At 41.8% G+C, this 27,953-nt stretch overlaps 2 protein-coding genes across 3 annotated transcripts; one reads left to right on the forward strand and one right to left on the reverse strand.

The window, feature by feature from the left end:
* Positions 1–2,323: 2,323 nt before the first annotated feature.
* tlcd5b (TLC domain containing 5b) lies at positions 2,324–5,856 on the reverse strand. Of its 2 annotated transcripts, none has more exons than XM_004551173.5 (3): positions 5,389–5,856; positions 4,651–4,842; positions 2,324–3,445 (listed from the first exon to the last, which is right to left on the reverse strand). In XM_004551173.5, exons 1-3 carry the CDS (start codon positions 5,447–5,449, stop codon positions 2,898–2,900), a joined length of 801 nt encoding a protein of 266 aa, XP_004551230.3. In that variant the 5' UTR covers positions 5,450–5,856; the 3' UTR covers positions 2,324–2,897. The 2 variants fall into 2 exon arrangements, with proteins under 2 accessions (XP_004551230.3, XP_004551231.3); XM_004551174.6 differs by having other exon boundaries at positions 5,356–5,853.
* A 2,000-nt stretch (positions 5,857–7,856) lies between these two features.
* rcc1l (RCC1 like) lies at positions 7,857–27,921 on the forward strand. The gene is made up of 12 exons (XM_004551172.3): positions 7,857–8,075; positions 8,752–9,037; positions 9,236–9,365; positions 10,888–11,016; positions 13,894–13,960; positions 14,561–14,612; positions 14,939–15,023; positions 15,721–15,902; positions 22,096–22,183; positions 23,831–24,004; positions 25,977–26,062; positions 26,550–27,921. The coding sequence occupies exons 2-12, from the start codon at positions 8,753–8,755 to the stop codon at positions 26,625–26,627; spliced, it is 1,356 nt and encodes a 451-aa protein (XP_004551229.1). The 5' UTR covers positions 7,857–8,075; position 8,752; the 3' UTR covers positions 26,628–27,921.
* Positions 27,922–27,953: the final 32 nt, after the last annotated feature.

Raw genomic sequence — 27,953 nt, forward strand, 5'->3', positions numbered from 1 at the left:
GTCTAATCATCGGGTGTTTTTAGAGCTAGAAGGAAGGAATAGTAACCTGTCAGTTAATGCTAGGTGACTTAACGTGGGACTCTACAGGATTTGACCAATTTAAATGCATCAATATAGAGGCCGTCTTTGAGTCTTGTAAAGTACAGTTTCACATCTTCATGCTGCTTAGAACGAATAAGTGCAGAAAACAGTTCATCGAATGTCTACTTAAGACAGACTCTAGAGGCCGCTTCCCATATTAAAATGCCCAACATAATAACTTCATGGCATTTAAATGCATGTTTTTATCCTGATAGAAAAGAAAACTAAAAACAAAACAGGCTTGGCCTCTGTAGATAGTTTTCACAGGTGCTCTGACTTATGAAACTTAAGTTTTTATGGTTTTGGTGCATGTTTATTAAATGTATATAGTATAATATGGCCTTTCTTTGTACCAGAGAAGGCAATATAATATACCACATTCATATACAAGCTTGTGCTTCAGTTTTAGTGAATGAAATTTACTATTACTATTTCTGGTCTAGTATATAGTCATCTACAGTGGCCTAGCAAAAATAAAGAATTAAAAAAAAAAACACACACACACAACAGACATTAAATAAAACCCAATGGAGATGGGGGAAAAAGACAAAATGCACACAAAAAACAAAAAGGAAAACACTAACATGATGGAACAGCAGTGGAAACGACAAGCTAACAGAACAGAAAACATCTAATAGCAAACATGTATCTACAGTATTGAATGAAACTTGATTAAAACACACATTATATTGCATGTTTTTCTTCCCCAAAACAATGTACTGCATCAGATCTATACTTTATAAAGGTTGTCCCAAGGAACAAAGCTCAAACAAAAAGAAGTTTCAAACTCATTCAGACTAAATTAAAGGGAAAAAATGTGAATGTGCCACCTTATGATATCAAGCCTGGTTTCAGTGCAGTTGTCCCCTTAGAAGAGATTCTGAGAGATCCAAAGGGAAGAGCGTCAAAGAACTGTTTGATGAATATAAAACTGAGCTGTGAATTATATATGCTCTTTGCAGCCATCAGATCTCAACCTAACTGAACACCTTAAATCACTTATTCAAACTTTATTAAAACACTTTATCATTCTTTATACAGGTGCAGTCCCTGAAAAGTTCTTGGGATGTGTGAAAGATGTCAGAATTACCAATTAAATTAGCATTTTATTATTAAATAATTCAAAAAATAAAAAATAAAAACACAATACAACTTAGATTTTGGTCACTAAGCAGTAATTCATGATCCAGTGCCCTCCTTTAGCTGAACTCTACATCCAGGAACATTTCCAAAGCACGCATGGTAGTTAAAAAACAAACTGTTTGACACATTTTGTAAAAATGGAAAATAGCTGAGATGTCCTACAAAGCACTCGTATATTCACGCAGCGGGATAATTTGCTACTTTTTCCAAATAGCAAGTAACAATAACTCCATTATGAAACGGTGTAAAAATCTCTGAGCAAACAATCAGAAACAGACTTGGTGAGGGTGGACCGAGGGCCCAACATGCTTGAGTGGGCCCTGTGCTCACTCACTGGCACTGGTATTCTGGCATTTGCCGTAGAATACCAGAATTGGCAGGTCCATCACTGGCGCTCTGTGCATATAAACATTATATTGCCTGTAACATCAGTCTGCACAGCCAGTTTGTTGGTAGGTCAATGAAGGTCTGTGGCGGTATAGCTGTGCATCCATCCATGGATATATCTCCAAACAACAATGCCCTGCCTCATGTGGCCATGGTTTGCAGGCAGTTCCTGAAGGATAAAGGAATTGATATCACTGAAAAGCCGCCTGACATAAATCCAACAGATCACCTCGGGGCCATTACATTCTGGTCCATCTGATGCCCCCAGGTTGCACCTCAGACGTTCCAGGAGCTCAGTGATGCCCTGATGTGGGAGGAGATCTCCCAGCACACCATCCGTCGTCTCATTAGGAGCATGGCCCGAAGCTGTCGACATGCATACAAGCAAAAAGGACTAGCCTACTGTATAATTTCTTCACTTTGATTTCAGGAGTGTCTTTGAATTCAGTCCTTTATAGGTTGATACTTTTTGATTTCCACCAAGCAGATCACAGGTGCATCTCAGGGCCAACACAGAGACAGACAACAGCTCACACTCTTACATGATCCAACACTTGCTTGTTTTCCTGAACAAGTTAACTTAACTCGATTCTGTGACAATGAATCTTAAGCTGCTTCTGCTCAGCTGTGCTGAGAATCATTAAAGTGATGGTTGAGATTTCCAGTAAATCAATCAATCAGTTAATCAATCAATCAATCAGTTAATCAATCAATCAGTTAAAAATAGGTTTAATATGGATTTCAAAATCTTATTTTGTTTTGATATGTACCTATTTTCAGTGATATCAATTTTAATAGCAGGAAATTAAAAATTTCTTTCTCTCGTTTTTGCCATATTTTTCAAGTAGCCTATATTTTTAGTGGCCCCCATATGTTCACCCCTATGAAGAAAATCTGGAGGCACCCCTGGATAGAGTCCCACAGTGTAGCTATCATTTTAAACTTCTGTCCTCCTGTAATTATACCCCAGGAGATTCTGTGCTATGAATGTTTTGTTCCATCGCAATAAATTTGCTGGTACTTTTTGGATAAGCATGCAAAAACATCAGACATTTAGACTACTAAAGCTGACTGTTGCTAATACAACTTAAACTTTTTGCTATGAAGCAACCCATGGCATTTTAAAACAAGGTTAGAGTGCGCTCATGATAAGCAATAACTTTTCTCTTTTATCTGGGGACTCATACTATACAGCATATTAAAAATATTTAGTAATCTTTTATTATTCTCATGCTGTACATAGCACCTTTAGAGCTCTTGAAGCCCTTAGACAGAACGTTAGCTTTTCATTCACTCTTGTCTGAATGTCCACCCACCTTTTGTCTGTCCATGTCTTTGAGTTTGTGGTTCTCTATCCACCTTTTATACTTAGCCTTGCTTTTCTTGTAGCCAAATCTGGCTATGTCAACCATGAACACCCATGCCAGCCCGTACATAACCACTCCACCAAGCTTCATTATCATTGAAGTCCTAGGAGAGGTGAGCTCGCAGTAGAACATCACCGTGCCGACTCCCACGCGAACAGTGGCAAACAGTAAAATAAAAAGCAGGTCCACCGCGTCGCCCAGCAGGCTGTCGTACAGGCCCACCTGGCGGAGGAACCAGCGGGTCTGCAGCAGGGGATTGGTGAGCTCGCTGCCAAAGATGACCCCGCAGGTTTCACAGCCTGACACTCCCATCAGCAAAGCCAGCAGGATGCCTGCGATACTGGCAGCATGATGTGCAAGCATGATGGGGCCCTCCGTGTGGTAGCATACACACCAACCCATGTCGAAGAAGAAGTAGCCGAGGCACACAGCCAGGGCGAAGCTCTGGAGCTCTGTGTTTTCTGTACCTGGGTGATGATAAGAAGAAGGTCATCTGTATTTAATATTTTCTTTATTATTATATGAAAAAATTCTTAATGCAAATTTAGTGCTTGGAGAAATAACGTGAAGGTGTTTAAAGCATACCGTGCACCTCTGTATGCTGCACATTTAAAGGCAAACTGTAAAAAGCTGGTTTATAATGAAGTCGCCTATAAAACTGAGAGTCCTTATATTTAAAGCTGTATCAAGAGATCTCAGGTTTGGAGGCTTAATACTTATGAGAATGAAATCATAGTTTGACTTGTGCTCATTTGGATAAGTCAGGGTTTTTTGGTTAGCAGTATTTTTGAGTGGATCCTGTTTAATTGACCTCTTTTTATGGGCCCACGTATTTCTTACAATAACCTACTTACATTTGTTTGTGGTTTCGATATATTTCTGTGTCTTTTTCGGGACCATAAAACCCACTTTTTTGGAAAATTACACCTGTACCTGCAGGTTTTTGACTGCTTGGTTCTTTGCTGTCTTCATCTTTTGGATATTTAAGGGCCACCACAGAGAATCATCTCCCTCCATGTTACCCAATCCCTAGCTTCTGTTGCACCAACCCTCACTAATACATCCATGAATCTTCTCTGTGCTTTTCCTCTTAACCTCCTGCCTGGTACCTCCATCTTTAGCATCCTTTGCCCTATATAGACCACATGTACCATCCTGGTACAGCTATTTTTATGTACTTTTATTTAAATGTATTATACCGACCTAAATTCAATCATAATCATTTGTACATTTTTTTTAAATCACTGTCTTTAATTCACAAACTAATTAAAACTGTGCTTATATTGATTCATTCATGGACTGATTACATTAATCCTTTCACTCTGTGATTAATTACCTGACTTATTGGTTCATTTAATGCAGACTGTGAATGTGTTTCACCTCCATTACCCACCAAACTGATTTACACTTTACTTTTCATTAAATTTTAAAATATGCTGAACATCAGCGCCATGCTGCTGATCCTGTTAACTCTCAGTGAGGACAGTAGACTGCTATAATTAGCACCAGTCTGAATTTACATCACCACATGACCAGAAAGAGAGCATAATTAAATTAAATTAAATTAAATTAAATTAAATTAAATTAAATTAAATTAAATTAAATTAAATTAAATTAAATTACTAACTATACTTTGTAACTGCATTGGTAACATGTCTATTGATCCACTGACCTGCATGCGTGAAGGGCCAGGGTCCGTCTACGAAAACAACGTAGGCTGTGAGCAGCACTATGAGGACGCCGTGGGACAACGTGACCAGGCGACAGTTCCACTCGGGTCCCCGCTGGGTGAAGGTGCAGACGAACAAGAAGTAGAGACACAGCCAGCCAATCAGGCTGCAGATGACCTCCAGCATCGGCATGGCTGTGTGTTTGGGAAGAACAGACACATCTGAGGTCTTTTACATGAGACTGGATCTAAGAAGAAGTCACTGAAAGTGTAATGCATTGATTTTATATTTGAACATATTTACATACAATATTAGGTTAACCATGTAGATGGATACTGAGTCCATGTAGGGTTAATGGGTTATTTACTCCAATGAAAACAAGCTTATTTGAAACAGTGATGACATAATAAGGTAAAATTTGACTTTAAACTGTGACTTGCTTATTGTCAAAAACAAATGTCAATTTCTTTAAAACGTCACTTTTTAAAAACACTTGTGGGCACCAAGCAGCAAAGGCATACCTGCTGCTAACTAATGACAACACAGCTAAACATGCCTGGCATTATATAAAATGTCAGTTTGTGCATTAATAAAAATGCTGAAATTTCTTCATATCTGCGGGTACATTACAGTGTGCTGTAAACTCTGTGTTAACCAATCGGTAGCAAGCAGGTTTTAAAGAAGCTAGATTTGGAAACAAAACCAACCTTAATTTAAAATGATTTTATGCAATAATGCACCTGTGGCTGCTGGGTATTGCTGACCAAAGTACGTGTCCATATTCTGAAATAGAACAGTCATGCCGTGGTTTGCCTTAACTCCTCCTCCTCTCAGTCGTCCTCACGTTCAGGATGCTTGTAGATATGGACTCCATCACTGAGGTAGCCTCAGCCTCCATCACTGTTTACGCTCCATAAAGCCTCCATCAAAATTCTGTCAGCTCAGCATTTTTTTTAATGGACACACTCGGCCAAGATGACAGATATGCCATGTGCAGGCTACTATGGACAGTTAGTGGATCCTGTTTCCCTTCCCCCTGGAAGTCAGACTTGATCCTCTTAAAGGATTACAGCCTCCTCTTCTCTGCACATACCTGCTTTTGGACAGGGCGGGTGATACCAGGCTGCAGAGCAGCACATGCATAATAGTAAAGTGAAGACGGGATAAGTGACTGAACTGTATAGTGGATGCTCGGATGGGTGGATGATAGAATTGTACAATTATGTGAACAGCAGTATTTCAGATACAGCTCCACCTGCATAAAGCAAAAGTACTGTCACAGCCTCTCCTCACTTTACAGCTCCTCCTATGACACCTGGACTATTTTTAATCGAAATGAACTGCACATAGTAATGTTTTACTTTGAAATTAAGTGAGCCTATCCAATTTCTTCTTCTTCTTCGTCCGCCTAAAATCTCGTCTCGCAGCTTTGAGAAAGCTCCCACATATTTTACATCATTTCTTGGGCCCATTTGGGAATACTGTGATGTGACTTTTGGTAGCGATTTGTCAGAGTTGTTGTGAAATTCCCAAAATACTTCAGAATTTTTCCCCATTCATTCGAATAAGAAAGTGTCTAAAAAGATCACCAACCCAGGCCACTTTCGAGCCCACTTTTCAGATCTTTGTGTCTTCGTTTTTTTCCCCAGTTGTTTTGAGCAAGAGGTTTTTTTTTAGCATTTGCTTGCTACTTCCTGTAAAGCAGTCTCTCTATATGTAACTTGATGTGCACTGGTCTGTTTTTATTAATTTTTGCCGTCCTGTGCATTTCATCAGCACTTTAAACTGCCTTCCACATAAATAGGACACTGACTGAAAATAGAGACTTAAAAACAGAATGGGGATCATTTAGAGGAGGCAGACTGATATGTGTGATACTGCAGGATTAGAGGCCAAAATCTGTGATGTATTGAGCAGATGACACACCAGACCTGGATATTGCAGACTCTGTCCATACTGTGTTGACATAACAGCAGATGCCACACTATGTTCTTCTGTAAAATGGTTAATTTCACTGACATAATGACGATCAAGTCAGTAATGCTTGTATTTTAAAATTAGATAAATAAATAAATAAATAAATAAAACTGCACTCAGGGTAGTTAGAAAACCCTGTAAAGATTTCAGAAGAGGGGGAGTGTGTGCTCTGAGGGCAGGTGGTTGATGCAGGTGGGTGAGTTACATACAGAAAATACTCACAGCAGCACCGAGGCTAGAAGTTTTCACATGTGACCCTCCAGGCATTTCATTCACCTCTGCTACGGCAGGTTAATACCCTGTGAGGCGAAGGTCGGGTGCTCACCTGACAGCTCTGCAGCATTAACCCACTTCCAGATCAGCTCTAATCTGACACCCGAGTAGATTATCGGCTAGGAAGGTAAAGCTATAACAGATATTATTACTCTATCAGATTATTATGCTACTTTCATAACAGTGAACACATATACAGGTGCTGAATTAGCCAGGAAACTGTAGACAGCCTGGACACAATTATAATACTATGTTGATGTAATTTGATTGACACAAGTGATATTGAACAACATAATATAAATATGATCCAGAGAAGCTAAGTATAGAATAGTACCATCTTAACTCAAAGGAATATGTTTTACATCCTCCAGCAGTCATTTTTTTTAACCACTCTGTGGTCATTTTGCATCTCATAGTTGTTCTTCTCACCTTTGATTGCATCATTTTCTCTCTTTGCAGTGATTTTTCTTGTATTTGCTTTAACTTCAGTCACATCTGTGTGATTTTTATCATATTGTAATCTTGGTCTTTTGCATGTCTTTGGCCATTTTGCCTCTCTTTTGAATCTTTTCCTCCACTGCTCAAGTCTTATTGAAGTTGTTTTGTGTCTTTCCAGGCTGTTTGATATTGCTTACTTCCATTTGTGGAAACTTGATTGGCTTTCAAAGCACTTCTGACCTATACAAATCTATTTACTCCATTGTTAGGTTTTACAGCTTTAGTTATGTGTTATTTTATAGTCAAAACAATAAATCTTCTAATAAATTATGATTTTTTTTATTGTAGACATAGCTAGGCAGAGTTATATAAGTCATTTAGGTCATCTCCAGCTACAGCATTAAAATGATTTACACATATTTCCTGCCATTCTTTAATCTGTTCACCTTGGCTGTACCTGTAGAGCGCTTTTGGAGCTCCAGGGCAGCAGGCGGCGCTGTTGTTTTATTCTTAAAGGCGAACAGACGTGACGGAAGAGGGTCCTTCTGCATCCTGGGTTGGAGAAAGTTGACCTAAACAAACATGGAATAACGGCCCTGAAACATTTTCCTATAATTTCACCTGGGTCATCATTTCTGTAGATACCGAGTGAGTTTCTCAGCATTACAAAATGCGGCTCTAACTGGAAGAGAAGAGAAATTTACCCCGGCTCAGTGGCTGCTGTTGGAACGAACACGAGGTGAAAGTCCCTTCAAATTTAACCTAATTTTAACTACCTTTCCGCAGCGTCAGATGTACAATCTGATAAGATTAATCATAAATGCCTTATTCAAATCCTTATAATCCGTTTTTAAAATCGGGGTTGATTACGAAGACTTAGTATTAGCTATTTTTAGTGTAATTTAACCCAAAATGGATGCTCACGAGTCCCTTAGTACGCCTGTTTTAATGTGGGACAGCTAACGTTAAATTGTTAACCAAGGCATAAATTGCATTTAATCAAAGCTACTGTGGATCAGATGCATGCCGAAGTTACTGTTAGGCTTTAGGCTTTTATATAAAAATGTAAAAGTCTCCTAGTATTGTGTGTGTAGTTTTGTAAAACTACAGAACGCCTAATTTGATAGAAAATGTAAATGAAATGTGGCAGTGTGTTTTTTCCCCTACACATTAATATTACATTTTAAAATAATAATAACACAATTTGATAAAACAAAAATATATTTTTATTGTTCTGTAAAGGCAATTAAAAAATTCTGATATATTTAAATGGAAAAGTAAAGAATATTTTTATTTTGAATTAAAGAACAGTTAATGTGGCTTATCATTGCAATATTAAATGTCAGTATAGTTGGGTTAAACAACCACATCAACTTCATCTCTATTGTTTTCCCTATCCCTGCCTTTTTCTACAGGATGGCTTTTCCCTATGTGCGACTGTGTCCCCGGCACATGAGAGCAGGCCTTCAAGTCTGTTGGTATGCAACACTCAGCAAAGCATCCAGACCCCAGGAGAAGAGTGGCAGTGATCCGGTCTTCCAGTATGTCGGCCAGCACAAAAAGCCAACCCATAAAGTGTTTGTCTGGGGCTTCAGCTTCACTGGTGCACTTGGCATCCCTACCTTTGTAGTCCCAGACAGCGGCAGGAAGAAGCCCCGCAAATACCAGCTTACTCCTTACCGCCTGGAGACTGCAGAACAGGTAAAATCGGCCGGCAGTATGAGTCTTATGGGTTGAGCTTCTAAAGATTTAGTAATTGTTATTTAGGTGTAACTTCATAAAATATCAGTCAAATCAGGTAAACTGCTGCTGCCAGTCATACCCATGTCAACAAACCATTTTATATGTCTTAAGAGAGCTTTGTAAAGCTGAACTTGCTTTCTGTTGCTGCTGTTGCAGATCTCCTCTGCTGCCTGTGGTTACGGTTTCACTCTCATCGCGTCTCCATCCAAAGATGTGACCAAATTGTGGGGCATGGGCCTGAACAAAAATTCTCAGTTGGGCTTTCAGCGCACTCAGCACGACCGCCGTAAGACAGAAACTATTTATTTCTTTAAAGACAGTTTGAAGAACATTGGATGTGAAAGAAGAATGGCTATTGGACCCATCAGGTGATGGCGATGCTATACATTGTCTATATAAATAAGATGACCATCTGTAGCTGGTACGTTACTGTGTGAAGTCTTGTTTGAAGTTTCTTTTTTGGTAAGGATATATGTACAAGACAATACATGTGAACTGCATAGCAAGGAGGGACATAGCTTCTGGGCCTGTAAACTAGAGCCAATGCCAGAGTGCCTTAAACCTGCATTCTTTCTAATGGCCAGCAGGGGGCAACTGCTGTCTGCAAAAAGAAGCGGAGAGACAAGTAAAGAAGTACCCCAGAAATTAAGATAACTTTTACACAACTAAGGTCTGCAGTTAAGACAAATGCTGGAGGTTAAATTTTGGGGTTGTACTGGGTCACATGATCCATGTGCTTAGTAGAAACTCTTCTAATGAGTTTGTGGTCTCAATCACTAGTTCCAAGACTTACTGAATAAAGCATGGTGTTCATTTTGTAAATTATGTTTCCCATGAGAGCCACCAAAGACTTTCTGGCTTCAACAGTTTTGCTTCTCAGTCACTGAAAGCTGCCAGAAATCAATTGAATGCTCCCACTGATTTCCAAAGAGAGGCTGTCTTGAGCAAGGGAGTTCTGGTATCTAGGGATCTCATGCATAATTGTGACAGGTGGAGCTTGCGTTGGTATCGGACTGTTGTGGTAAAGGGATAGCTCTACTTGAAGGGGAGGCGTTCGATGTACCCATCCATCTACGTCCCAACCCTCACCCATGAATGTAAGCAGCCAAAATGAGTTTCCTCCATAGGCTGGCTGGGCTCTTTAGTCATAGTTTGAGGAGCTCTGATGTTTGGAGGGATCCCTGAATAGAGCCGCTACTCCTGCGTGTTCATTAGGAAGCCTCATGGAGGAAAAGTTGATCATTGCAGTGAATTGCAACAAAGTTATTAACAGGAAAGTAACGGGTAATAAAAGCTATCCTACCATGCCTGTGATAAGAGCATCAGCAAAGAGGAGGCTTTTTAAAGATGTCTTTGCTTCTGTTTTCAATATCTTCTACTCCTGCTAATATATCGGGTCAATCTGAATGGCGAATACTGCAGTAAGTACCCATGCCCTCTTTAACAGTGACGTCACTGTTTTTACGTTATAAGACCATTGCAGTGACCATAATCGGCTCTCTAGGGTTACATTTGTGAGTCAAAGCTGCCAAGTGGCTGTAATGTGTAATTTGGAAAACTAAAGTGGTAACCTGCCATAAACTATATCCATCCTTTATATATCTACAAGGGTATATATCTATCCCATATAGTCTATGGGATAGAGCTGAGGAGTGGTCTTCTTGTGTTAGCACGGGGATATGTTGTGAGTGTGTTTCTTCCATGTGTCACATTCCATTTCACAGTGTTTCTCTAACAAGTTTATATTAATATTACTTAAGGAGCATCACTGCTATTTGTTCATGTGTTGTCTCGCCCTGTTTGTGTAGATAAGAGCTACGACTACGTGTTGGAGCCGTCCCCGGTGGCCCTGCCTCTCGTCGAGCCTCTGCAGACCAGAGTGGTTCAGGTTGCATGTGGCCGGGCTCACTCTCTAGTCCTCACTGACCGAGAGGGAGGTAAGAGACGCACACCTTCCGCACCAGCCTAAATCCAAACCCACAAAAAGCTGCGGAGCATGTCGCCCCCCCCCCCCCCCCTGTAGAAACCTTTCAGCCACCTGTCACACCATGTGTCCTTTTACATCATCCACCCACCGCCAACCAAAAATGAATCATTATCAGGCAGCTGTTACAGCTCATGCAGAAATCTCATTAAGGTCTTCTGGTACATTCAGTAAATTAGCAGACCGATGTTCCAACAAGCGTTTTACTTCATTCAAATCCTAATTTGTGAAAAGGCTTTTTGCCACTTTTGGTTGCCAGCCAGAATCTTTTCTGTTTTTTAATTTAAATGGGCTTTTATTGTGTTTTGCTAAATTGCAGAGTGCTTTGTTGTGATGTTGTTTTAACTGGTGGTAATTTGCTGGTAAACATTTACTCCCAAGATTTGTGAGGCTAGTTTCTGACAAAAGAAAGATGTGTCGTGGCTAACACACAGTGCGATCTACTGCGGTGCGTTGTTTTAAAGGGTACTGCAGCTGATATTTTAGATTTTTCTGACATGAGTATTTATGCAGTTATCTAAATTACTTGTATTTTAAGTGGCCACCGAGTCATAAAAACAGCATGTATAAAATCATCTTGCAGGTTATGTTTCTGCTGTCTTTGATATCGCCTGTGTGACCAAAGCCTGGTGCACCTGTTTGCAGAGCATACAGAGCGTTTAATTCTGCAGCTGAAGTTAGCCAGACAGCTGTTCTGTCAAACTCAAACTATCTCTTTTTTAAACCTTAGTTTAAACAACATAGCAGATTGTTGTTGCTACTAAATGTAATCAAAGTATTAAAGTCAATAATCTTACAGCTTTTCATTGCATGTACTGCAGAGTCCATTAAAGCTTTTAAAATGAAACTTTATCTAAAACACTTTGAGCTTCTCAGGTGTTTCTTTTTTATTTGAGAATCAGTTTTTAGTGAGGTAGAGTGGGACACATGCAATATATTGTTATGTAATATCATGTCTAGAGATGGACCGATCCGATATTACGTATCGGTATCGGTCCGATACTGACCTAAATTACTGGATCGGATATCGGAGAAAAATAAAAAATGTAATCCGATCCATTAAATATCACGAAAGCACCTCACAAAACTTGCAACACGCCGTAACTCACCTCAGAACGTTAGCACGTCGGAGCAGTATGCATCACGTGATAGAGCGGCTGTGGCATGCGGGACCTGTGGGTGGTCTGGATAGCATTTGGAGCTTCGCTAGCAACCCGGCATTTCATCTCCGACAAAGTTATCCCCGAGAGAAGTAAAGCAAGTGTGTAAGTCCATCTCTGAATGTTTGTAAAGCATTCCTGCGTTAAGCTTAACAAGCGATATATGGAGCGACTGCCTCTTCTTGCTGCTACTTCAATCATGAAACTGCTTAACGATCAGCTGATCGGCTTTTCTGTTGCGAGTCCGTGTCTCTTGTTTGTTTTTGGCCCACTTTGCACCAGAAAGAGGAAACCAGCGGCTGAACAACAGCAGCACGTTTAAGCTTGATCAGCTGTTGTTAGAATGTATTTAATCTTACTTTCTACTCCAGGATCCTTTTCTACGTAGCTGACGCTGGTAACTGTGCAGGGGCGGATCTAGCAAAGTTTAGCCAGGGGGGCCGATAGGGCATTAACAGGGAAAAGGGGGCACAAAGACATACTTTTCTTTCTTATTCTCATTTAAAATGTCTAGCTTTTAATAAATAATTATCTTACACCCAAAGTTTTAATTTGATGCAAAATGTATAGAAGTCAATTACTGTATATAGTAACTATTAAGTCTAATATATATACCCTAGTAAACTATAGTACTTTTTCCTTTGGGAAGGTACCATCTGTGCAGTCTGCAATTCTGTTGAAGAAAGATGTTGAATCTATTTAATATTTCTTGAAAAATAATTGATTTCTGTGCATTTTTTTTCACACTGCATCAAATTAAGGTTGATTACATCGATTAAGCATCATGAGGTGGAGCGTGAGGGGTGGTTCCCTATTTTTTATTTATTTATTTTTGTTGTTGCTGGGAGTTGGAACCCTATTAGTTAGGTTGCTTAATATTTACGCTAAGTACTCTTTAAAATACCAGAATAGGGAGGATGGTGTAGGTTTAAGTTTATTAGATTGATCAGTATTGCTGAACTATGAAATATTTTTTTTTGCATACAGGTATAACAGAATAGCTTTAGTGTAGTTGTTGTTTTAAACTTGAGTATGAACTTATACAAAATGCAGCAAGATATTTAAAAAACAGTTTTGTTGATTAAAAAACACTATATCGGATTCATATCGGTATCGGCAGATATCCAAATTTATGATATCGGTATCGGTATCGGACATAAAAAAGTGGTATCGTGCCATCTCTAATCATGTCTAAAATTAAAAAAAGAGTAATTCATTTACACAAAAATGACAAAAATTGGATAATTGAAATGTTTTAAAAATGTTAATAAATTAAACAATTAAATTCAAAACAATTTTATTTGTATAGTGCCGAATCACATCAACAGTCACCTCACAAGGTGGTTTATGTTGTATAGTAAAGACACTACAATAATACAGAGAAAATCCCAACATTCAGTGTCCCTGTTTGAGCAAGCACTTGGTGACAGTGGGAAGGAAAAACTCCCGTTTAACAGGAAGATGCTTCCGGTAGAACCAGGCTCAGGGAGGGGCGGCCGTCTGCCGTGACTGGTTAGGGGTGAGGGGAGGGAACAAAAGATACACTGTGGAAGAGAGCCAGAGATGAATAATAACTGATTAAATTAAACTAGTCTTAATCATTAATATGACTTTACACGATGCGTTCTCGCACCCTCACACTCCTCTCTCTGTTCTGTCCTTTTCTCTAGTTTTCAGTATGGGCAACAACGCCTATGGCCAGTGTGGAAGGCGGATAGTTGAAGATGAAGTCTACAGGTGTGTCTTTCTGTATTCTGCTGTTGGTGAAATACACCAGCAATTTTCTGATGTCACAGAGAAACCAGCAGGTTTCGGCGATTTCATCTGGAAGCGTCTTTGGTCTCTATTGAAGCTTTTATTTTGGAAATCATATGAGACCGCCTTTTCGATTGAAGCCTATCCCAGGTGTCACAGGGCGAGAGGCTGTTTATCCTGCACAGGTCTCCAGGGCTAACACAGGAAGACAAACAATCATTCAGACTCACATTCACACCTATGGCTAATTTAGAATCAGTCGGTAACAGTACATGCATGGAGGAGCCACACAGGCCAAGGGAGGGCATGTAGGCTCCCCACATTAACCTGATAGCTTTTTCTGCTATAGCTGTAACTTATAGTTATAGTTTTCAAATGTATGTAGAAAACTGAAAATGTCACCTTGGGCTGTGACCCTCGCTTTGGAAATCACTGCTCTATCGAAAACTCCCTTGGCTCTTTGCCTTGGTTACACATGCTGGCGGGAGGTTAAAGGAAGGCTGGCATGCTGCTGCGATCTCCTAAAGGCACTGCTATGCTTGGGTGATGAATCTGTCATTTCTCTTTCTTGCGTTTCAACAGTGGCAGTCACATCATTCACAAGATAGAGGGCTTCAGCAGCAGGGTCATCCAGGTGAGTGCAGGCTGTGTCTGAGCAGTGATGACAGACGGTTTTTCTATGTCTCATTTCCCTCCCTTTCCAAACATTTGGTTGCTTCACATCCTGTCCAGATCCAGATTATTTTAAGCATGCTAACACCTGCCCAGTACGCGTATTAAAATGTCATTTGGTGCTGTTGCTACACTAATCACCTCCTCTCAGAAGTCCATTCATTAAATTAGTCTTTTTTTTCATGAGGTCGTTACTTGAATCTTATCTTTCCTGATGGATTAATTGAGCATTTGGCTTGATGTGACACCAACCACTGAAGTTAATGTGTGTTTTATTACTTTTTCCAGGTGGCATGTGGGCAGGACCACAGCCTTTTCCTCACAGAGACAGGAAAGGTGTTCTCCTGTGGATGGGGTGCAGATGGACAGACGGGTCAGTGCGCGTCGCATGTCATGAAACTCGGCATCCACTAACCTTGAACACCAAAAAATATAAAGAGAAAAAAGTGATCTTTACTACAGTGGACATTTCTGTTTCAGTAGAGTGGCTTTTAACATATAACATTAACAGCGATATGTTCATACAGTTTAGTATATCAAAACAAAATTATTGCCAAGTTTCTCTTTTTCTGGGGGGGGGGGTATACGACTGATAATGATACCAATGCTAGCAGTTATCTGCTTTTTAGGCACTTCAGGTAAAACCTGCTGGAGCCAACTTCAATCTCTGATTGTTTTTGAAGTTTTAGAGTTATAATTGGCCCCTGCCGTTTTGTTTCTAGGGAGCCAGAAAAGCCCTCATGTGGTTGAAAGGGTGGAACGTCAAGTTACCTGCTAATGATAGCCAGCTTATGACATTGGCTGATTAACAAGCTGCATCCATAAAAGTACAAGTGGCTACTTAAAGCTAAATAACAGGCTAACAAAACAGAAATAAGTTCACCAAAAACTGAAGCAGAGACTTACTGGATGATTTGTACCACCTAGCCAGCCTCTAGTAGCCATCAGATGAACTCCACGTTGGCATTGATTTTAAGCCCTGGTTGCTGCTAAATAACTTTTATTTGTAAGATTTTCACTTTTAATAATTTTCTGGAGACATTTGCTGACTGCAGCATCTCATATTCCAGGGCTGGGGCACCACAACATCAGTTCCAGTCCGGTGGAGGTGGGAGGAGATCTAGCCGGGGTGGAAGTGCAGCAGATCAGTACATATGGGGACTGCAGCCTGGCTGTTTCCAAAGATGGGCAGCTGTATGGATGGGGCAACTCCGAATACAGGCAGCTGGCCTTTGTCACACAGGCTACACAGGTGAGGGGAACTGATGGTGCCTGAACAGGGCCCGCTCATGTGGCTGGTTGAAGCCTCTGCCTGGTTCCATTTCCACCTGTCACTCATCTGTCCACGCCGTCAGAGCGAAGCAGCTCACTTTACTGTAGCCACTATTTTTTTCTTTCTTTTTTTACATTTTTTAGAACTGAACTGAAGAACAAATTTCAGAGAAATTTGTTGTTAAAGGTTCATAAGATTGTGCCGACAAATAGTCCTAATATAAGGTTCAAGGTTCTTTATTTGCCACATGCATAGTTATACAAGTATAACACACAGTGAAATGTAGCCTGACACGCTCCTTGACATGTGCAAAAATTGGGGGGTGTAGGGGAAGAACATCATATATATATATATATATATATATATATATATATATATATATATATATATATATATATATATATATATATATATATATATATATATATATATATATATATATATATATATATATATATATATATTAGCAGCTGGATAGCGTAGTGGTTAGACTACACGCCTTTGGAACAGAGGATCGCAAGTTCGATTCCTGCCTGGGGCGTCAGTATCCAGTAAGGGTCCTAAGGCTAGACCCCCTATGCTAAGCAAGCCTACCGCAGACATGAGCGAGACAGATAAATATGAAGGCATGCCGGCTCGGACGTCGCCCGGATCAACAAGGTCCGCGTCAGGTGTTGAGGAACCAGGGCACCCTGACGAAAAGTGGGCTACTGGAACAAGAAGGCATCGGTGGGCAAGGGACGAAAACAGGGCGTTGTTGGAATGCTACTACGCAAGTAACCCCGGCGGAAGGGGCTACATGAATAGGATGAGGGACCTATGGATTCTTCGATACCCAACATCCACAATGACGGCGAAACAACTAGTAGCTCAGTGTTCCAACATTCGAAAGAAGGGACTGCTCTCACAGCTAGAGATTGACGAGGTACAACACAAATGCTACGGCAAGGAGGAGTCAGGACGCCAGGTCAGGGGGGAGATATCATCACCCCCACCCGAGATTGGGTACATAGCCCCAAGTGTGATAGGAGAAGGATCGTTGAGTGCGAGAGGAACTGACCTGAAAAATAGGATCATGGCCAAGCTTGAAACCTGGATCCCCCGTAGCCGGTTACCAAGATTACGTGAAGTACCCTCAGAAGGTCTGCTAGATGATGTTAATGCAGCACTACGGGCAATACCTACAACCACGATTACCGACACTAACAAGCTGATCTACAATACGGCAGCAGTGATCAGTGAGATGCTTGGCTACAAGTTGAACAGCCACAAGGGGCAGTACCCTCCATGGAGAAGGAGGCTAGAGGGCAAGATCAAAGTAGCACGGAGAGAGGTTAGCCAACTAACGGAGTTGCAGAAAGGTGCGACGAATAAGGTGCCTAAGAAATACAGCAAGCTGTCCATACCTGAGGCCTTGGAAACTGCCAAGCAAAGACTCACAGCCTTGGCCAGCCGCTTGAGGAGGTACACCAGAGAGATAGAAGGCAGGAGAATAAACCAGCTGTTCTCCACAGAACCAGCAAAGGTGTACTCTCAGTGGCAAGGGAACAATAAGAGAACAGCACCACCAAGGCTGGAGACGGAGCAATACTGGAAGAGCATATGGGAGAAGGATGCAACCCATAACGGCAATGCTCAGTGGCTAGAGGATCTGAGGGCAGACCACAGCGACCTCCCTGAACAGGGTCCAGTAACCATCACAGTGGCAGATATCCAAGAAAGGGTCTCTAGTATGAAGAGTTGGACAGCACCAGGGCCCGACATGGTTCACGCCTACTGGCTGAAGAAGCTGACTGCACTCCACGAGCGTCTGGCAGCACAAATGAACCAGCTGCTAGTTAACGAAAGACACCCGGAATGGCTAACTGAAGGCCGGACGGTCCTGATCCCCAAGGACCCCAAGAAGGGACCGGTCCCCTCCAACTACCGACCAATAACCTGCCTCAGTACTACATGGAAGCTCCTGTCAGGCATCATATCGGCTAAGATGAACAGGCACATGGGTCAATACATGAGCGGGACACAGAAAGGAATTGGCAAAACACCAGCTACTGGTAGACAGAACAATCAGCCGAGACTGCAAGACCAGACTGACCAACCTGTGCACTGCCTGGATTGATTACAAGAAGGCCTATGACTCAATGCCCCACAGCTGGATACTGGAATGCCTAGAATTGTACAAGATCAATGGGACCCTAAGAGCCTTCATCAGGAACTCAATGGGGATGTGGCGTACAACACTAGAGGCCAACTCCAAGCCCATAGCACAAGTCACCATCAAGTGCGGGATCTACCAAGGAGATGCTCTGTCCCCACTGCTGTTCTGCATAGGCCTGAACCCCCTCAGTGAGATCATTAACAAGACTGGCTACGGATACCGACTACGGAACGGAGCAGTTGTCAGCCACCTCCTGTACATGGATGACATCAAGCTGTATGCCAAGAGTGAACGAGACATCGATTCACTGATCCACACTACCAGGCTATACAGCAATGACATTGGAATGTCGTTCGGACTGGAGAAGTGTAGTCGGATGGTAACAAAGAGAGGGAAGGTAGTCAGAACTGAGGGGATTGAACTACCAGAAGGCAACATTGCAGACATAGAGGACAGTTACAAGTACCTGGGGATCCCGCAGGCAAATGGGAACCATGAAGAGGCCGCCAGAAAGGCTGCAACCACCAAGTACCTGCAGAGGGTCAGGCAAGTCCTGAGGAGTCAGCTGAATGGTAAGAACAAGATCCGGGCCATCAACACATACGCCCTGCCCGTGATCAGGTACCCTGCTGGGGTAATAAGCTGGCCAAAGGAGGAGATAGAAGCCACTGACATAAAGACAAGAAAGCTCCTGACCATGCATGGAGGGTTTCACCCCAAGTCCAGCACCCTGAGGCTGTACGCTAAGCGGAAGGAAGGGGGCCGGGGACTGGTGAGTGTCAGCACCACAGTCCAGGATGAGACAAGGAACATCCAAGAATACATTGGGAAGATGGCCCCAACTGACCGAGTGCTCAGTGAATACCTCAGGCAGCAGAAACCCAAGAAAGAGGAGGGAGACGAGGAACCATCATGGAAGGACAGGCCCCTGCACGGTATGTACCACCGGCAGATAGAGGAGGTGGCTGATATCCAGAAATCCTACCAGTGGCTGGACAAAGCTGGACTGAAAGACAGCACAGAGGCACTAATCATGGCAGCACAAGAACAAGCTCTGAGTACAAGATCCATAGAGGCTGGGGTCTATCACACCAGGCAAGACCCCAGGTGCAGGCTGTGTAAAGATGCCCCAGAAACAATCCAGCACATAACAGCAGGGTGCAAGATGCTAGCAGGCAAGGCATACATGGAACGCCATAACCAAGTGGCCGGCATAGTGTACAGGAACATCTGTGCCGAGTATAACCTAGAAGTCCCGAGGTCAAAATGGGAGATGCCCCCAAGGGTGGTGGAGAATGACCGAGCTAAGATCCTGTGGGACTTCCAGATACAGACGGACAAAATGGTGGTGGCTAACCAACCGGACATAGTGGTGGTAGACAAACAGAAGAAGACGGCCGTAGTGATCGATGTAGCGGTTCCGAATGACAGCAATATCAGGAAGAAGGAACACGAGAAGCTGGAGAAATACCAAGGGCTCAGAGAAGAGCTCGAGAGGATGTGGAGGGTGAAGGTAACGGTGGTCCCCGTGGTAATCGGAGCACTAGGTGCGGTGACTCCCAAGCTAGGCGAGTGGCTCCAGCAGATCCCGGGAACAACATCGGAGATCTCTGTCCAGAAGAGCGCAGTCCTGGGAACAGCTAAGATACTGCGCAGGACCCTCAAGCTCCCAGGCCTCTGGTAGAGGACCCGAGCTTGAAGGATAAACCGCCCGCAGGGGCGTGCTGGGTGTTTTTTTTTTTTTTTATATATATATATATATATACACATACACACAGACAGACACACACACACTGGGTGAATGTGCAGTAGTAGCAGCAAGCAGGTGAATTCTGTACATTAATATGAATAGACATCTGACTATTTTACAGGATAGACAATATAAACATATTTAAAATTAAAGGAATTTGAAATGTACATTGTGCCTTGGTTTAGAAGAGTCTGGAAGAGTCCTGACTCAGTCAATTATAGATGATGTGAGAGGGCGGGTGTGTGTGTTTAGGGTGTTAAGGCCGTCCTGTTGAGCACTGCGGGTGATCAGGATTCATAGAGTCCAGTAAAAAGGAAAAAGTTCACAGTGTGATGAATTATATCCTGTAGACTTCAAATCAAACAATCATCAGATGAAAGCCTAAAAAGTTCAACAGTGCCAGAAATGACGTTATTAGAGCCACTAAACTATGAAAACACTGGCATAGAGGAGTCTGACTACACGAGACGGGCAGAGATTGACGTGACTTTAATGTACAAACTGGTCTGTGATTTAAATCAAAGGGAGTGAAAAGGTTAGCTGAGTTGAGCATTGAGTTTACTAATTTTACCGATCAGTTTTAAAGCAGCGTGTTAAATATGGAGAAAAAAGAGGAAAACCACAGAGAAGATTCATGGATGTAGTGAAGGAGGGCATGCAGAGAGTTGGTGTGACTGAAGGATGATGCAGGAATAAGGTGAGATGGAGGCAGCTGATTCGCTGTGGTGACCCCACAGCTGAAAGAAGAAAGAAAGGATTACTTTTAAAGCATGTGTGGGTCTGTCCCCACACATGCTCTTTCTGGCTGTTCCAAGTTGAGCTTAAATCCAAAGATGATCATGCTTTTGCCATCAGATGATGGTTGTCTTACAAAAAAACTTGCAGAATTAAGCTTTATCTCCTTTTATCGCTACTAAAGACACATGTTTATAGATTTGTGTTCAGTTTTCTTGTGTGTGTTTTTTCTCTGATAAATTGCTTCATAGCTTTTTTTACTATTCACTCGCTGGGCCCACGTCCTCATTTGAGGTTTGACAGTGTTTAGTAGATAAAGGTGAATGACTTGGACATGAATTTAGCTGCGGTTTGGTGGAAGGCCTTGAATGGGACTGGCAGCGACTCCCTGGCCTTGCAGATCCCCATTTACTAAAAATAAGTGAAGAAGTTAAAGAATTAAAAAGAGGAGGGAGGGTGAGGCATGTAAACACGAACAAACACCTTGTAGAACTGGGGGAATATATATAGATGAGAACCAGATGGAGCTTGTTTGGAGGTCTGGTCCCGCTCCTGAAATTCAGATACTTTTTCTCCATTAACTATGCTGACCATTAATTTTTACCTTTCATTTACTGAGTGTTTCTTCTGCGTGTCTTATCCTGACCTAATGTCTGGCTTTCTGTTTTGAATTTAGTAATCTGCTTTTGTTTGCTGTTAAAACACTTTGTAAACCTGAATTTTTAAAGATGCTGTGTGTCACAAAGACTGAATTAATGTGCATTAATGTGAAGCTAAGCAGTTAACTCATTGCATTACATTACATTGCACTATGAAGCTGTTTTTCCATCAGCTGTTGAGCCCATCAGCTCTGAACTTTCCTAGAGCCTTGAGTGAGAACGCAACTTTCCACCGCAGTTAAATTGGACATTAAACGTCCTTTAACTTGCCATCTTCCTAGTACACAGTCTGAGAGATGTCAGATTAAGCCCATGTGAGAATACAGCAGGTTGTCTATTACCGGCTGGAGAACGATTCTGAGTCCTCCCTCCTGCACATTTTACACATGAAGCACTCTTTTCTAAATCGCAGGAAGTAATTTCAGTAGAGAGAGGACTCTGACGCAGGCTGACTTGTCTTCTGCCTGTAAGAAATGTCAGCCTTACTCACAGTCTCCACTTGATTCTCAAAGCGTCGTCCAAAGTTGAGTATTTATGTGTAAATGCTATCTTTACTGCATGCTGCAGTTTGAATGCAGAACTTTTGCCTCTAACTGAAACTGTTTTTAGTCCTTAGATGTCCTCGGATGTCTAATCTCTTGGTAAATGATTTCAGGAACATATTTTCAATCAGATGTATAAAATTAGGACCAAAAAGGAACTTGTAGAAGTTGACTTATTGCCTTTAATGATTTGTTCATAATTCTTGGATGAGGCCAAGGCTTTGGGGGAAAAGACAGAAAGCACGTTGCAGAGAGACCAAACTCAACGTTTACTCGATTATTCATATAGATATATCTTTTATTCATTTTTCTTTTGTTTATTTTTCAGATGAACTCTCCTCGTCATCTCCCTCTGAAAGGCTGCGGAAAGGTGGTTCAGGCAGCGTGTGGAGGCACACAGGTGGCCATACTCAACGGTCAGTTCACACAATCAAACAGAAAAAATAACAAAAGCGGACGATTTGTGTCGGAAAAGTTTCCTTTACACTGTCTGGCTTGTAGGATTAAAAATGCATTTTCTAGTTTGAGTCTAGAGCAGTCGCTCCACACGTGGCCTCTCGGTAGCATCGCTCAGCACAGTTTTGGATGTCTGGCTTCCAGTTTGTTCCTATCATGTCTGGCTTGTTTGTTCATTTACCTTTTTGACATGGTGGCAGACTGTGACTAACTGTTTCAGGTAAACATCAGTGTACCGTGCTAAAACTGAGCTTTTACTCATCCTTGGAGCGGTGGGTGGTTTGTTTCCGTCAATGTTGAGTCAACCGGCAGGCTGATTTCCAATAAATTCATCCTGACTGAGTGACACATTTCTGGTCCTATTTTTAGACATTTTTGGGGAAAAGTAGCTTCCTTCCACTTTTACTCAATCAGACTTGCACATTACATGTTAGATATAACACTCTTCATTACTGGTGATTATGAATGCAGAATGAAAGCTATATAAAACCTTCAGCTGTACATAAGTGATGATACTTTAACACGGGATCAGTATTACCCTAGGACCTCTAATCATGTGTAATAATTGTGGAGGTTGTTTGTGCTGCCATTTTTTGCCTTACATATTACTCCCAGTAAAGAGGTCCTGTGATCGTATTAACTGTTTAGTCCATTTTCCCATCTTCTATGCTCTACTCCTGAATAAAAAATAACGAGGCTGTGTTGAATATTAGGTTATAAAACTATAAAGTCTTGAAGCATTTTGGGTGAACATTCAGGGGGGTCAAAAGGTAAGATTCCTCTAGCCCGAGGGGACAGATGACATGTACGTTTCATTTAGTCTTTGGTGACTTTTAACATTTATCATGTGGCAGCTCTATAAAATGATGGTTAGGGTTTATGTGAATAAAGGCAGCTCTTATTTAAAAATGTTTAGTATCTGTGTTCACTGCTGCAATACTACTAATAATAACCAGCTTGCTGTCTTCATCAGTCATGTTTTTGGTTCGTTGCTGTTGAGAAGAATCTGTTGCTATCTGTACCATTTCAGCCCTGCACACAGGACAGTAATCCTAACAGTGACCCGCTGACGGTGGGATGTCAGTGAATTCAAATAAAGTGGATACATTTAAAATAAATTACAAAAAACAGACATTGGGTGGTTGGGTGTGAACTTCCTGGATTTTCTAGTCAAATAATATTTTTGCTGTATAGAAGAGAGTACTGGGTCAGCTACGCATTACGTCTGCAGGAGCTCCTCGATCATGGAGACCTATGCCATGAAGCTCGGTGACAGTTTTTGTGCTGATGTTAATGCCAGAGGTGGTTTGGACCTCTGCAGCAAAGCGTTGGAGACTTTTACGCACTCTGCGCTTCAGCACTCAGTGACCTCGCTCTGTAACTATGTTGCTAATTTGTGATAATGCCGCTTATGGACTGAGGACCAGGAGGGAAGAAACTCCAAAGACTGAACTGTAACAGTTACAGGACTACGCTTGCATTCAGAGAGCTCTTTAGAACGAGCCGTTCTGTCAGATAGTTGTAAAAGAACGGCTCGTAGTTTTGTGATATGTGTAGCTTTTTCTCCTAGTCGAGCTCTAAAGTCCGGTATTTGTGTGTCTTACCAGACAAAGGAGAGGTGTTTGTGTGGGGCTATGGTATCCTTGGAAAAGGCCCCAAACTGTCAGAGTCTTCGACCCCAGAGATGATTCCCCCGACACTGTTTGGACGGTCTGAGTTTAACCCCTCAGGTGTTGTGTCCAGGATCAGGTGTGGCCTCAGCCATTTTGCTGCAGTGACAGGTATGCGCACAGAAAAGACACAAACTCTCCACGTCAAATCAGCATCACATCTTGACCTGCACAGTGATGCTTCTTTACAATATTCCTGCCTTATTGCTCAGATTTCTGCTTTTTTTTTTTTTTGAGCCCGGATAAGAAATGGAAGAATAAAACTCGCAGTGCAGTCGTTGCAGTCTCAGGTGCTTAAAAAGAGGCGGACGTGCCCGCTGGGGGAACAGTTTATCGCTGAGTCAGGTGATGTAGTGTGTTTATGGCGCTGAAATGAAAAAGTCTGTCTCGTCTTGTTTTTGTCGCTGAAACACTGGACTGGAAACATCTCTTTTGTCAGGTTTTATTAGTCCGAGGCTGAGGCTGGAACCAGCCAACGGCACTAAAACTTCAGACTGAGTTGTTCTCGTTTCCTAAAAGCATTCATTGTTTTTTGGAGTCTAGTGAGTAAAAGGGTAACTTGAAGTTATTGTAGGGAGGACCAACTGCATTTGTGAAAAGAGACGTTAAGACTCCAGACGGAGCTGCGTAAAGCTGAGTGAATAAATCTAATGAATCAAAGAGGTGAGGCCACCAGCCTGAGATTTCTGAATACGCTGCACTGATCTGACCATTGTCAGCCTGACCTTTATGACTGCACTGCTGTGTCAGAAAGGTGCTCTCTTAATCCAGAAGGAAGTCTTTAACACCAGAAAAACAAGCACAGTGGCTCAGTGGTTAGCCGCTCCCTCAGAGCATAAAGGTCCTGTGTTTGATTCCACAGAGAAAAGCCCGGGGTGGTAGTTCGATCTTAAGTGTGTATATAAAAAACACTGTTAGAATGTAACATAGGGAGGGACTAACAGTAAGTAGGTCTTGATAAGTATTAACTTCTACCTACTCTCTTTTGGTCTTGAGACCAAAACAAGCAGTATAACAATACAGCTCAGTGTTTCTACTTCGTAAAGCCGTGCTACTGGAATCGAACAAACCCATCAGCACGACTCTTTAGGCTCACACTTTAGGAAACATATGAAGCACTGGGAGCTCATTAGCCAGACTTTGCTTTATAACTGAAGCGCAGAAATTTTCCCTTAATTGACAGAAACTGTAAACAAAGCAGAAAAGTTTAAATAGTGAAGAAAAACAGGAAGATTTCTTTCTTTTTTCCTTTTAATTGAATACTGCCAATAAAAGATGATGTGTTACTGACTTCCTTTGGTGTATTAGAGGCTACAGGTGACGTCTTCCTCTTCTGGAGTTTTCACAAACCATCCAGAGGTCTGAATGGTTTGGTTAAATTCTCCAAAACTGACCGAAGTGCTCGCTAAGAACTAGTAACTGCCTTTTAATTAATTCAGGGCCCGTTACGCTCTGATTTCAGCTCCACCTTTGGTGCTTCAGTTCATCTTCTGGTTCAAACATTCTGATCGGATGCGTTTGAAGAGTAGGTGGAAAGGGCCTGAACTGTGTAGCTGAGACGAGCACATTCAGGGTGTCCACGGTTCATTAGCTGAAGTTGAATATCAAGGATATGTTTGGGAGTTGTGTTATTTTAAGTGACAAACCTCTTTCTCATCTGTGGATATTGTATCATCGGTGGCTTGTGTGTAACCTTTTAATGTAGTTTTTCTATCTTGAAGCATTGGCAGTGCAGATATGTTGGTGTTCGTGTTTATGTCTTCGTTGCATTTGCTGCTATGTTGCTGGGTTTTTCTTTGTTTTTGTTTTGTTTTTTTTACCGGGAAGCAATGCAGGAATCTGCATCATCAACCATGTGCACAAAGTCTATTTTTTCTTAATCTATATTCTATTTTATTTGGTATGTCTTTATTATTGTACAGTACTTTGGTCAACAACTGTTGTTTTTAAAAGTGCTATATAAATGAATAAACTTGAAACTTGTTGTTATTACATTACTGCTCCATGCTTCATCCTTCTAATCTGTGGTCACAGCTTACTGATATTTATTTTATTATTATTTATTTAAATGTCTGCTTCTCAGATCGGGGTGAGCTCTTCGTGTGGGGGAAGAATGTGAGGGGTTGTTTGGGCATCGGGAAGAAAGACGACCAGTACTTCCCGTGGCGGGTAAGACACCGATTCAGTATTAGTCATCCAAACAAAGAGAAAACCATGCAGCTGAGCGTCTATTTTTGACCCACTTCTTCTTCCTTTGGATCAAAATAAATGCTTTTTCCATATACTTGTGTCATCTGTATTCTGGGGAAAATTTTGTGTGCTTTAAGTAGAAAAAAGTACGGTTGTCTGTGTGTGAAGGTGTTATAAAATATTCGCTACCTGTATGTGCCCTGTTGAGATTTTCAATTTAAGTCTGCAGACTTCTATCAGCACGTCCTCTCAAGACATTTTAACAGGATTGTGTAGAGCTCACACTTCTTGTCAGTGTTGCACATTGTGAAATCCTGGGTCACGTACAAAAGAAAGAACATAAATAAACCCTCTGTCCTCGCTGTATGTGCAGTAAAAGCACAGAAACTGCACGTCTTCCTTCCTTACTTCCTTCCATTTTATGTTGTTGTTGACTTCCTTCTTGTGGGTTATTTTTCCACCTCAGGTGACTGTACCAGGCCAAGTGGTGGATGTAGCGTGTGGCGTTGACCACATGGTGGCGCTGGCGAAGTCCCTCCTGTGAGCCTCCTGTCCTCACCAGCGGTGGATTAAGCCTGGATGTTTGGGCCGAGGCCTCCCGCTGACCCCCGGCTGCCCCGGAGAGCCGACTGGAGGCTCGGTGTGGAGCGGCGAAGCCAGCTGCTCTCCACAGGCGGTGGACCCGGTCACGCGCTGACGTCAGCGGAGGGCAGAGCGGATGATTGCGCAGCAAACTTCCACTGACACTGCTCACTTTATTCTTTATTCTTAAGGTCATGTGGGAAAGACATCCAAGCCTCATTTTATCACAACTAGAGCTCAAACGAGTCGTCAGTTAATTGATTATTCAGTGACGCTGTGGTGGGAAAAACAGTGAATCTTTCTGTGAAAATTTGCTGTTCTTAAGAATACACTGAACATATTTGGCTTCTGGATAAAATGAGACATTGGATGTGGTCACTGTGGACTAAAAACGGAACTTTTATCGACTAAACAGCTCTTCTGCACACAGAGTGATTATAAAAATAAACTTTAGCTGCAGCAGTATTCCTATTGTTTTGTCCCTGTCACTCGTGTTCTCACCAGCTTCGATGTGGTTCTAACTTTAATTTTCTCTCACGTGTGACTCATTTGCTGCCACACTGGAGAAACAACAGGAAAATGTGGCCGGTGAAGCGCGCCATCGACAGACTCGTACGGTTTGGGTTTATTTCAAACATTATGCAGCAGCGCTTTAAATCTCTGCGGCACGATAAAATATTTGTAAAACACTGCAGCTGTTGAAAAACCAATGACAGCAAAACAATCCACAGAAATGATTATCTCCCTGCCAACTGCAAATAGAGGTGAAGGCACTCAGCCCGAGGGAGAAAACAGGTTTCGAGGAATCAATTTTACAACCCGAGCTCCCGTGTCATCGGTCGCGCCCGCACGTTCTGCATACGCAAGCAGCGAAAATCTACAGCAACTACAATCGTGTCGCGCTGACAGGGTGAGAGGATGCTGATTGTAGGAGTGTTGGGGCTGAAAAGTGGCTGCTGATGGCTGTAAAATGAAATAAGAGGAACAATTTGCTTAGTTGTTTATGTTGTGTCTGCTTTTCCCGTGAAAATCACTGAATGGCAAAGAAGCAATTGGCTTTTTATATCCTAAATCAAAATAAATTCACTTTTAAATAAATGTACACATCAGTTTTTTGTTGATGTATTAGACTTAAAAACCTCTTCATTTCTGATAACTTCTATGCAAATTTCTTCACAAAAACTCTTCATATTTTTCTCATGTATGAAATGTTACAGTGGTGGTTGCTCATAATAAAAGGCCAGAGTTTTAAATGATGCAGTCTGCATATGTGTAGAGCTTTCCTGGG

This window comes from Maylandia zebra, linkage group LG10 (assembly GCF_041146795.1).
Source record: "Maylandia zebra isolate NMK-2024a linkage group LG10, Mzebra_GT3a, whole genome shotgun sequence".
Taxonomy (NCBI): domain Eukaryota; kingdom Metazoa; phylum Chordata; class Actinopteri; order Cichliformes; family Cichlidae; genus Maylandia; species Maylandia zebra.